The 12,237-nt window shown below is 41.2% G+C and overlaps 1 protein-coding gene across 4 annotated transcripts; it reads right to left on the reverse strand.

Moving 5' to 3' along the window:
- ELOC (elongin C) lies at positions 1 to 12,191 on the reverse strand. 4 transcript variants are annotated; one of them, XM_035563069.2, is made up of 5 exons: positions 12,052 to 12,129; positions 6,204 to 6,339; positions 4,826 to 4,885; positions 2,515 to 2,658; positions 1 to 449 (listed from the first exon to the last, which is right to left on the reverse strand). In XM_035563069.2, the coding sequence occupies exons 3-5, from the start codon at positions 4,827 to 4,829 to the stop codon at positions 259 to 261; spliced, it is 339 nt and encodes a 112-aa protein (XP_035418962.1). In that variant the 5' UTR covers positions 4,830 to 4,885; positions 6,204 to 6,339; positions 12,052 to 12,129; the 3' UTR covers positions 1 to 258. The 4 variants fall into 4 exon arrangements, with proteins under 4 accessions (XP_035418962.1, XP_035418961.1, XP_035418959.1 ...); XM_035563068.2 differs by lacking the exon at positions 6,204 to 6,339 and having other exon boundaries at positions 12,052 to 12,191; XM_035563066.2 differs by lacking the exon at positions 6,204 to 6,339 and having other exon boundaries at positions 2,515 to 4,885; positions 12,052 to 12,191.
- Between the last annotated feature and the right edge of the window lie 46 nt (positions 12,192 to 12,237).

A 12,237-nucleotide genomic window follows, 5' to 3' on the forward strand; every position in this document is an offset into this window, starting at 1 on the left:
TAAGGCATAGCCATCTACTAATTGGCATATTTGTTTATTTGTCTTGGTTGTGAAAATGTCCTTATTTGTGTAAGCAGCAAAACAAATTTCAACTGAATGATTGCTATATGCAAAAGGACTGAAGGCAATTGCCTCTGCAGTGAACTTTACAGTTCTCAACAGCACACACGCAACATGCTATCTGAAAAAAGTTACTAACTGAACTACATGTATTAAATACTGAAAAAAGTTTTACATTTTTATTATAATTTATTTTATTTAACAATCTAAGAAGTTTGCAGCCATCAGAAGTTCCAGTGCAATTTCAGGTGCAATTGGGAATTCAGGAATCTCCGTAGAGCTGTTAGTATAGCGGACCTTGTAGGTGAAATACATGCATACTTTGGATAGGACATGGGATGGGATCTCTCTAAAATTCACCTCATTTGTTTCGTTTTCTGCAAACTGTCCTGTAGAAGAAAAAAACAACAAACCAAAAATCAGAATCTCAATTCACTGCAAAAATGAAACACTTCACTATACGCTAATACAAGGCATTCCAAATAGACTTGCTAGGTCCCATGTTCCTGGGTATTACACTCTTCAATGCAGAGCAGGATGTGCCACATTCACAGCCCTCAGGAATATGAGGATCCCTTGTACTTAAAAATCTTTGTTCATTTTGGCTGGAAAATATTAATAATATTCTGAAAAACCACACCAGAAATTTAGGTTTAATTCTGATGCTTGCTTTTGATAGGTGCTCTAAAGCTGTAGCACATTCCACGCTGAAGCCCACACTAACAACATTTACAAATACAGGTATCAATCCAAATTTTTAGCTAGCTTTCTCAAGAAAACAAAATTGTTTCATATATATTCCATATTCGCATAGGCACACTTATCAGTTTTGTTCCCTTTGTCATCCCACTATCTTTGAATTTCTTGGACAGTTTCAGTTGAAACGTCAAAAGTTACATTAACTTGCTGAGCTGTGAGAACAGGCAGACAGGCGGGAAAGGAAAACCCAAGTATGGTACGAAAGGTTCCATATAACAGGGCTTTAGCCCTATTAGATTTGAAGAATTTATCCAAAGATCAAAACTCAAGTATATTTGAACCTTTCGTTTGTGCCCTCTAAGGATGAAATTTAGAAGATATGACATCATCCCATTGTTAGTCCCACTGCCATCCTACTGTTATCTTTGTAACCATTTTCCTCATCTCTCAGTTTTAAATTCATTAAGCTGACAAACAACACAAAGCCTACTAACATGCACTCCATACTTGTGGGAGACCTAGCAACATGTGGTTACCACTACCTCTATAGGAATCCCTTTCATAGTAACTACAAAACAGAGTTATTTACTAATGTCTACACGTATTTGTGTAGAAGTATCTGCACATATGTACTGAAGTCAATCTGGCTTGAATTCTATTACAGGAACAGTAGGAAGCAACACAAATGTTAGCATATTGAAAATGTCACAATACTGAAGTAGAGAACACACAACCATCAGTGAAATGATGACCTATTTAAGTGGACAGCAAAAATGGGTTTGCAAGGAAAATTATTCATCTTGCAAGTATGTATACAACATGTGCTTAAAAGCTGACTCCTTTACAGAGTCCATTTTCTAGCCCTCTAAACAGGATACTTTGCCTTTTACTTCTTCACATTGTTACAGACCATGGAACAAATTCAGAGCAGATCTTGTAACTACTCCTCCTCTTACACACCTGGGAGGCTGACACAGACTGGATCAGACACAATAGATCTGCTACGTATTTTCAAGCACAACCATTACAATGACATTTAGCAGACTATTAAATTGAGAACTTTAATTGCTCAATTTACGCAACTTTGCCCAACTGTTGAGTAATTTCAAAGTATAGTCAGCAAATAGATCCTTCCAGCAATCAGAGGCCCACATAGCCTACTGTCCGCCATTCAAGCGACCAAGGATAAATATATGGCATGAGGATAAGGAAGAGGGAAGGCACAAATGTTAACTTCTCCCCACTCTCTCCTCCACCATTCAGGCTTTGACAATTAGTTCAGACACTTCTTAAACAGGAGGTAGTCTCATGCATCTAGCAAAACGTGAAGGCTTTCCCTTCTCTAAATTTATCTCCCTCCTTCAAACTTAAGCTAATTTTTGCCATTAAGCTCAGGAACTCCTTGCTATAAGATTCCTTGAATACTCAAAGTTCCACCACAGAGGAGGAACTTTGAAGAGCTACCAACTCTTGTTTGTATTGAATTTGACAGCTGCAACTTTCACACAATGCCCTCAAGTTCTCATAACAGGGAAAACTAGTAGCAAGAACATCGTAAGATTGCTAGCTGTCCAGAAACAGAGTCCAATTATATGGTATACAATACTCCACAGAGGTAGACTGTTCCAGTGGAAACAGAACTGTCAGCTTTTGATCAAGTTATTATTTGTTCCAGCTTTCACTCACTACATGATATACATTTAAACAGTCCAACAGATAAAAAGGGTATGACGGTATTAAATCTTTTGTACCTACCTGGTCCACTCAACATAGCTTTTATTGTTCCTGATGTTAACGCATGCTCTCTTTTTACAATGAACTCATGGCCATCAGAAGATATTAACTTCACGTACATAGCATCTGGGCCCTCACACCCACCGTATGTTTTCTCTTCTCCATCTATGGTGGAAAACATTAACACTTTCAGAACACCGTAACTGATTCACATTACTAAAAACGCAAGCTGCAGTTTTTCCTGTGACTACATTTGCAGAAGAACCACTGACTACCACCAAAAATAAGACAGAAGAATTTAGATATTTGAAGACTTCTCTGAAGAGTTCAGCAACCTATTTAAGAGAAGGAATTATTAGAAAAATGTAGGATTTTTGATTAATATCTCCCCTCTCTCCTCTGTTCATCTCCAAATTCTGACATTTAAAAAATCTATGTAGGAAAGAAATTTCCTTTAGACAAATTCTCAAGTGAAAAGTATGTACTTATTTTAAGAATGTGCTACTTCTTCCATTCACAAAGCTATTGCCATGTCTGCACGCTAGTACTTAATAGAAATTATATAAATACATCTAAATATTTAAAAATACAGACTGCAAGAAAAAAAGAGCTTTTTGAAGAATAGAAGGAATAAAAGCAGTCTAACAAGGTATTTTTGTACTAGAGAAATGAAATAAGATTCATTCCTTCCCCGCTGCCCAGTCACATCAAGAGCATTAGTGCACACCTGTATCGTGACCTTCGGTGAAAAAGCACCAAAACCAGGGAAATTTGGAAAGCCTCCCATCACCAGTTTGACTATGCTTTTTCTGTTTCCCTTCTCTACCTCACTATGTACCTGCTCCCTGCTTTCACTATAAACCCTAATCTTCCTTCCCTTTTTGTTCATTCATTTATTCTCTCCTAAGTAACAGCACTACCTTTAAGTTGAAAAAACGGTGTTATCGTTGCCACCATTGCGCTGCTCACTCCGTACACTCACACTTTCCCCTTCTTGCACTTGCCCTGCCAGTTGAGGCAGCGTGCTCTGGGGCAGGAACCACTGACTACTTTCTGCCCACATTGCGCTTAGCACTGTAGGACCCCGTAGCACCAAGATGACTGCACCTGTACTTGGTCTTCATACAGTGCTGTAAAAATGTAAAATGCTGAGTAATGAAGACCATAGTAGTTTTAAAACTTAAAAAAAAAAAAAAACAAAAAAAAAAACAACTTTTTAAGTGCAAAAACACCCACCAACCCAGTAAATCTACCATTTCTATCATATTCAGACTGGACAGTTAATGCCTTATTTCAAAGACTGTATTTTCTAAGGGAGTCAAGAACCGACATAAGTATAGCTTCAGTTCTATTAAAAATTAATACTTGAACTTAACACTGCACATAAGACTTAATTTTCAGAACAGTATTAATTTTGGCAGAGAGGTAAAAATGGAAGTTATGAAAGTTCTTACAGCTTCAAAAAGTGTAACAGAAGAGATCTGTACACTTCTAAAAAAGTAATTTCAATATTTCATGATCGCACGTAGAAGTACAGAAGATAAACCAGAGACTACAAACTTGATGTTTGACTGTTAGTGTTGTTTCTCCTTCTGACAAAATAAAAATAGAAATTACATTAATTATAATATATTGCCTTTCATTGTATATAGTGCTATAGCAAATACAATATTCCCCCCAGTCAATTAAGTTGGTTTGTGAATTACAAGTTAAAATAGAATTACCGTAGAGTTATTGCCAATTTTAAGAAAGTATTGTCAAGTGCCAAAGAAGCTAAAATATTTTCAGGAAAAGCGTAGCTAAATCCAGAATCTGTCCAACTTTGTTTCATTAACCATCATTTGTAGTGAGACAGATAATGACAGTTTCAGACAATTAGTCAAGTCTCACACACACGGTAATTTATCAGTCAGTGCTTATTATGATCTCTCAGCCAGAATTAGACAGGCTGACCTTAGTAAGCAAAGAATATTTAAGTCAATATATAGTGAAATTTTCTTGTCCTCTATCTAAAAGTCTTTTGCTATAAAACCTAAAGCTATCCTATTTTAGTATATATATTTTCATCAATAAACATGTTAAGCTCAGTGAAATTTACTGTTTGATAGATACGCTCTGAACAAATTGTTCAATGAACAAATATTCACTTGAGAAATTCCTCTTAAAAAGAAAAAAAGATCTGTAGGAAATTCCACTGAGGTTTCAAACTACAAGAAAAGTTAGTGACAGGATCAACATTTAAAGTCTTATAATTCACCTTCTCTACCAGAGTAGGAGAGAAAATGTTTCACATAGGGAACAACAACAACGAGTCTAAGAAAAATCAACTTACCCATTCTCTTCTTATAAAAAAATTATTTCTTTTCAACAGCAGCTTTTGCAATAGGAGCGTCTGAAAAACACAAACGGCAATATTTGCAGTCAGTAGTCCAATTTCTTACGTCAGCATTAGTTACAAGCTTTTATATTATTATAAACACTATTAAATAAAAGAACAACGATATACAACATGCAATTTCACGAACACTTAAAGTTTACTTTTTTTTGTTTTGTTTTGCTTTTGTTTGTTTGATTTTTGCTATCCAGATATCCCTACCCGCTCGCCACATTCTAGAATCTCTAAACTGTAGCTTTTGGAAGAAAATGTTCCCTTTTTTTAAAAGGTTTTTAAAGTTTTAAAAGGTTTTTAAGGTTTTTAAAAGCCTTTGACTTTACAGACAGTTACTTCAGGAGCTTATTACTTTTATTACTATGGACACCACCCGTGCAATGGTAGCGGGGAGGTAAAGAAGGCAAGTTCTACCACAATACAGAAGGCACTTAAGAGACTGACCAGTCCACAGGAAAAGAGATGCCAGAGAACAGCTCAGTATGATGTGAACAGAGGAGGTAGATTTATCATATAGGCGTCCCGGTATTCAGGAGAGACCTCGACAAGCTGGGGAAAGGGGCCAGCAGGAATCTCATGAAGTTCAACAAAGGAAAAGGCACCTGTGGAAGAACTGCAAAGTAGCACATGCAACAGCACTGCCTGGGGGCTGACCGGTAGGACAGCAGCTTTGCAGGAAGAGACCTGAGGGTGCTGGCAGACACCGTGTTGAACACGTGCCAGCAACGTGCCCTTGCAGCAAAGAAGGTCGACAAAACCAGGCTGCTTGAGGAGGCGTGCTGCTGGCAGGCTGAGGGAGGGCATCCTCCCCTTCTGCTCAGCGCCAGTGGGACACATCTGGAGTCTGGGTCCTTGTACAAGAGGGACTGAAGGGCGTCCTGCAACCGACCTCAAAGATGAGCAAAGGATTGGAGCGCCTGTCACCTAAGGAGAGGCTGAGAGAGCTGGGACTGTTGAGGCTGGAGAAGAGAAGGCTCAGGGAGCAAGCTAATCAGTGTGCACTAAACACCTGGCCTTCCAACCTGTCCTTCCTAGAAGACTGACGGTTCCCGACACAGACACCAATGTCACCTAGATAATCTACTCCGGATATTTAATGCAGGTGTTTGCGTCGTATGGAGCCAGGAGCTCCATACCTTACAAGCTGACACACAGCCTGCTGCAGACATTTTTTGCCACGGAAATGAATCTGAAGGGTGACAGAAACAGAACGCTTATTTGCGTAACAAATCCAGTATTTTCAGACGCAACATACATTTCTTTACACCAAACTGCATCTCTGCTGAGGAAAAGAAAGCTTTGGAAGAGAAATTCCACCCACCTGCTGTCCTAAAATTCCTTTCATGTCTGCAGCTCTCTCCAAACATTAACCCAGCACAAATCAATGACATCCTGTTGTGTGCCCACAGGTCCAGGAAAACACGACCAGCGATTCTGGTTGGTTTCCCAGCTGACACCTGGGATCAGGGGCAGCACAGAGACCGGTAAGGATTCTGGTAATTCATTTCACTGCTTCAAAAAGCAATGAGCAACAGCAGAAGCATGAACTGCAATTACAGTGAAGGACCCCAGAGCAGGAAGGTGTGAAAAAACAGAATAGAGACTGCTTCCCACGTCTCCTCCCTCCTATAGCTGTGGTAAAAGCTTAGCAAAAAAAACGTAAGCAAGTTGAGGAGGGAGCTGAAAGATCTGGAGGAAGTTTTACAGAGAGTCCTCAGCAAAGTCAAAAAGAATTACACCTTTAGGAGATGCAGCCCCTTGCTATTGCAGATCGCTTCACTTCTCAAGAGTACTTTGGTGCTGAGTGTGCTGATTTGTTCCAGCTCTCTTTTTCACAACTACTCTGTGCAAGCAAGTACGAAAACAAGTATGAAATAATCTGAACGGGTCCTCAAGCTTTCACGAGAAGGCACTTTGTTAAGTATACCTCATCAACCTACACATGCATTACCAGATTAAATAATGGTTTTTAGGTATCTGTGGAACACTGAGCAAAAAGCATCCTCTGTCTACACCGCTGCTGTCTTTGAAAATTATCCCAACTTGACCAAAATATCTCCAAATATTTTATTTTCCCCTTGGTATAATGCGTATCTTCTACCAGGTGAGAAGTTCCTGTACATAAGGCACACTCCAGAATACCCTTTGAGAGTCAATTTGTGTAGACTGTCACACCCCAATATCGAACGTTAAATGCCCTTGTCATTTTCAAAAATTCCAGTAACTCCTGCAAGGAAATTACATTTGGATGCTGGAACTGTGGCAGCACAAAAGCTGATGACATCTTTCACCTGTTTCAGCAGGTTCTGTAAATGGAAATCAAGCATCCTGAAGGGTATCTGTTACTCAGGAACAGAAGGGATACCTTACATCGTTACTCCTGTTTCACAGAAGAGAGCATCACTTCTGCTACCGCTTTCTCTAGCCACAAAACCCTTCCGTACGCTCCAAGAGAGTAGTGAAACTGCTTGTTTTTATGAATAAGCATAAGTGATGCCATCCATACCAGTGGATGTACTGCTGAAAATAAAGCGTGCCTCGGTTTCCAATACGAATAATGCCACTAAATATAGGCATAAGGTCAGGCTAGTTTGTGGGAACGCAATTACATTAACACTTCCCAAGGTGAGAGCATGATTTGAGGGGCACATTAAATCTTGGGAAACGAAACAATGTCTACACCAAAATATTAGAGCTATGGCAAAAAACGCAGCGATCATTTTAATAACATCAAATGAAATGTGCTATCATATGATTAGAGAGAAAAAAACACAGGTATTAACTCCTAAGGGGGGAAGAAAACACGATCAGGCTTAGTGGTCAATTGTATGAAATATAAAGGAAAACAGGATACAAGTTGGCATGCTGGACTAGCTAATACCTAAAGCCCAAACCAGTCATCTCCCTGAAAACAGGAAAGGAGGGCTAATTAGATGCAATCTGGACTAAGCAAATCATCTGGGGTTAAATAAATGCGGTAAGAGGATAATCTTAAAAGGAGAAAAACTGTCCAACAATACCGTGTGATGTTGCGAACGTGGAACATTTGGACTGCAGAAGAACTACTATTTTCTCCAAAAATGATACGAAACTTGTTATTTTAACAATGTTGCCAGAAAAAAAAAAAAAAGACAGGCTAAGATGAGACAGAAGTGGAAGGCACTGCAGCAGAAGGGGAACAGAGCGTCACACCAAGTGACTGGTCTTGAAAAATGGCACACTAGAAGCTACATGAAATGAAACTATGAAATGCAAGAGCCCTGCACATAAGGATTGACTTCTTTTACATAGCCACGACTCATCGTTTGGAAGTGTTGGTCTTTCTGTGGTCAGCTATAAGCTGATGCAGCTCTGAAGTATTTAAAAAAAAAAAAAAAGGAAGGGGGGGAGGGTGGAAGCAAATGCAAATCAAGGAACTTTTTGCAACAGAGACAGGGAAATATTAATGCTGCTGTACCACACATGGGTGACAACTTGTCTGGAGTATCACATGCAATTCTGATTACCTGTTTTCAAGAAAAAAGTTCAAACTGGAAAAACTACAGAAAGGAGATACTGACATGACCAAAGAGGCTGTAAAAGAAAGAGAAATTGAAAGTCTTGCTTGCTCAGCTTAGCAAAACAAAACTGGAATTAAGATAAATATAACAATTCATTAAAAGGATAAACAAAGAGGGAAAGGCATTTCCAAGATTATTCCTCAGTCTAAGTCTAACAAATGAGCATAAACTAACGAAGAATAAAGTTTCTATCACAGCTCCACAATCCAAGTTTGGTTCTGAATACAGAACAAAAATAACATTGCATTGCTAAAAGCAGAAGACGCAGAAATCCTACCTACTTACAAGAAAAAAAAGATCATACATTCCACTGTATGACACATTCAACTTGCAAGCAAGGGACAGAGCTTGGTTTCACTCTAGTTCTTGCTATCACAGAATCAATAAGGTTGGAAAAGACCTCCAAGATCACCTGGTCCAACCATCCCTCTACCACCTACGTCACTCACTAAACCATGTCCCTAAGCACTATGTCCAAAATTTTCCTAAACACCCCCAGGGACGGTGACTCCACCACCTCCCTGGGCAACCCGTCCCAATGCCCGACTGCTCCTTCTGAGAAGAAATGTCTCCTCATTTCCAACCTGAACCTCCCCTGGCACAACTTGAGGCCATTCTCTCTTGTTCTGTCACTAGTCAACCTGACACAATATACCACTTCTGAAAAATATAATTGTGGATGTTAGGAGTATAGGTTTACTTCTGACAAAATATGGTAAGCAAAGAGCATGGAAGGATCATAGCGTCAATGCAAAAAGAGAGCAGGAGAACAGAGAAAGAAAGGAAAACAAGAAACCCGGGAAAGCTAAAAAAGCAGTAACAAACTGTTAGCATCTATTGGTTCCTCTTCCGGATTAAGAAGCGTTCAATGTGTCAGGACACATTGTGAAGATCTGAACATACTGCTGCTTGAAATGATTTTGTGAAAACCATCTTCTTTCCAACAACTACACCCAAGTTATCTGAGACGGTACTAACGTGATCCCACGCACGCCACAGCCTGTTTTCTTCAATTAACGCAGTGTTTCATAAGCTTACAGAAAAGTTTGTGGGAACAGCAGATGATTTACACCTTGGGGTAGAATATAGCTAAGTATCATAAACCACGATAACTAAACAACACAAGGCAAGTGTTCTCGTTAGCATGTTTAAATATGTTCTTGTCCTCCTCATAACCCTAAGCAGAAACAGTGCGGGACAGCGCATTTGGTTTGACTTCTCTCTCCTGTTTCTCTTGAAGCATCGAGTGGAAGAAAAACAAACAAAAAAAAATATGTCCACGACCCTCCTAGCTTACTGCCAAAGCTGCACGCTCGTCTCCCAGGCTTCCCACCATTTTCAGAGTACCTATACAAGTATACCCTGTATGTCTACAAGACCGGAATGCACTTGGTGAGCACACCCTAATTCAACTGAACACGTGCAAAAAGAGATTCCAGAACCCCAACATTTTAATTCAGTTAGCATAAGAAGCTTAAATGGACACAAACACTTGCAAGCACTCAGATTCTTTGTTCCCACAGAAAACTCTCTAAAACTCAGACTCTGGTGCAGGTTAACTCAAATGGCTTCCAATTCTGTGCTGTGTAATGCAGACACACACAGGGCTTTTGTACGCTTCAGTTGGTGACATTTCTGCATTCTACGTGATCAACTTTTTGGAAAGTGTGGGGCAAATAACACAAATGCCTTTACAACTCCTGGGTTAGTTGAGAAGTCAAATGTGAAATTTTCTGGGTGTCATTTGTGTATCAGGAAGAGTTATTCAGTAAACAAAGGCTCTTGTGTGCTAGAACAGTAGTCTCTTACTGTTTAATCCTAAACTCTAGTTCTATTCTAGATCCCATACACTATTCCGTTTAAAAATACCACTCTTCAGTTTAGCATTCGTTGTTCAGGACACACCAAAAAAATCATTAATGTAAATAAGGATTGAAGCATACTTAGAAAAACCATGAAAGAAAATTGGTACATGACGATTTCCCAAGCAGCTGGTTCACCGTCCCATGCTTGTGCACTACAGTTCCAACATTCAGGGACAAACTGTCAGGAAGGTGCACTAAAGGTGAACGCTAGTTCAGACAAGCAGGAGATGAGCCAGGACGCTGCCTGTGCATGGAGTATCAAAGACCTCGCTTTATTTAAGATACACTTTTTCAAAGAAAGCTTTCCTTTCCAGTAATTCCCAAGAAAGAAAAAAAGGGGTTATTGTTTTCTTCCTAACATACAATAAAAGTCCTGATTACTGTATACCTCTTCCTACTGGGGGGAAAAACAAGCTGATAACATATTCCATTTTTTTTCTTTATATGGCACAGATTTCTGCCCTCTCATTATAAGCATTCATCAAAACCTACTGTTATGCAAACTACCCTACAACAAAGATGACTAAATACTGAAACCTTCCAGATAAAAGAAAACTTGTCCTACATCCAAATTCCTTTATTTTAGAATTACAAAAACGTGTCATCTGAAGCTAAGTAAGCTTTCCAAAGATATGAATTTGTCCCCACACAAACCATAAGGGACATAAGCATGAAGACAAATATATCAGAAGAATAAACACAAAGGTGGGAGACAGAAGAAGAGAATTAGAGAATCATCTGGATCTCCTCACTGTACCAACACTAAGTCTTTAAATTCAGACTAGAAGAAAGTAGCTAAACGTGTTCATCACCCATTCTAGTATGAAAAAAATAAAATCTCAAATGACTTTTCTCTGATACAACAAGAAAAAACTGCCAAAAGTGCTTACAGTTTCTAAAGGTTATCTATCCTAAGCCTCCCAGTGTTGATAGGAAATCTTAGGGAAAAAATGATTTACACTGCTTCAAAACACTGGATAGCTGATCTCCAGATGTATTATGGAAAAATTAGCACTTATTCTCCCCGAAGTAACTCTTGATTTAATGAACGGTGTTTCGCTCCCAGCAGTGTTTTTGTCTGTAGTATGGCAAAAAGAGGAACCTTGCGTACAGAAAGGAATATTCACGAACACGGGCACAAAGTTGCTCTTGCTCTGAAGGTACCTCAGCTGTCTGCTACTTGCATTTTCCTGGCCTCCTTCCAAACTGAACTTTTGCGAGCGACCCGCCGCAAAGCCGAGTAAACAGAAGGAAAGCCCACGACTATTTAGGCGTCCCTATTGCGCAGGGCTTGCTTATACCGCGATCTACAACACCAAACACCTTTACTGAGGCCCCTCCGGACAGCACTGCGCGTTATAGGATAACGCCGGCCGTCGGAGGTGCCTGCTGGTGTCACACCGTCCCCCCCCACGCGTGTGCCCACAGCCAGCGATATCTCACCGGCGTGACAAGCCCTCCCGGAGGCGCAGGCTCTCCTCAGCGGCGCGACTTCCCTCCTACCCCCGGGCGCTGAGGGAAGCCGGGGAGCGGCCACCTACAACCGGGCCCCCCTCCCGGCGGCGGCGTCGACACCTCCGGGAGGCTCCCACCCGCCTCCAGCCCCCGCCTCCCCCCACCCCAGCACCGGGAGGGACCTGCCGGAGGCCGAAGCCCTGTCCCCGAGCTCCGGGAGGGCTCCGGGAGGGCCCCGAGGGCTCCCCCGGGCTCCCCCCGGCCCGGCCCGGCCCCGCCGCCCCCTCACCCGTCGGCGCCGCTCCCTCCGCCCCGCTCGCAGGGCCCCCGCCGCTTCGGGCCGAGCGCTTCCGCCAGGGCACGGCGCAACTTCCGCTCCCCCGCGCCCTGCCCTTGGAAGGGAGCGAGGCCGCCCGGCTCCCGCCATGCCGCGCGGCGGCGCGCAAGGCACGCTGGGGGATGTAGTTTTCCGCGG

The sequence above is a fragment of the Cygnus atratus genome, chromosome 2 (assembly GCF_013377495.2).
Source record: "Cygnus atratus isolate AKBS03 ecotype Queensland, Australia chromosome 2, CAtr_DNAZoo_HiC_assembly, whole genome shotgun sequence".
NCBI lineage: Eukaryota > Metazoa > Chordata > Aves > Anseriformes > Anatidae > Cygnus > Cygnus atratus.

Coding starts and splice junctions, on each gene's coding strand:
- ELOC (XM_035563066.2), bottom strand. CDS start 2,674: ATGTTTTCCACCATAGATGGAGAAGAGAAAACATACGGTGGGTGTGAG. Junction 450..2,514: donor AGCTATGTTGAGTGGACCAG/GTAGGTACAAAA, acceptor TTTCTTCTACAG/GACAGTTTGCAGAAAACGAA.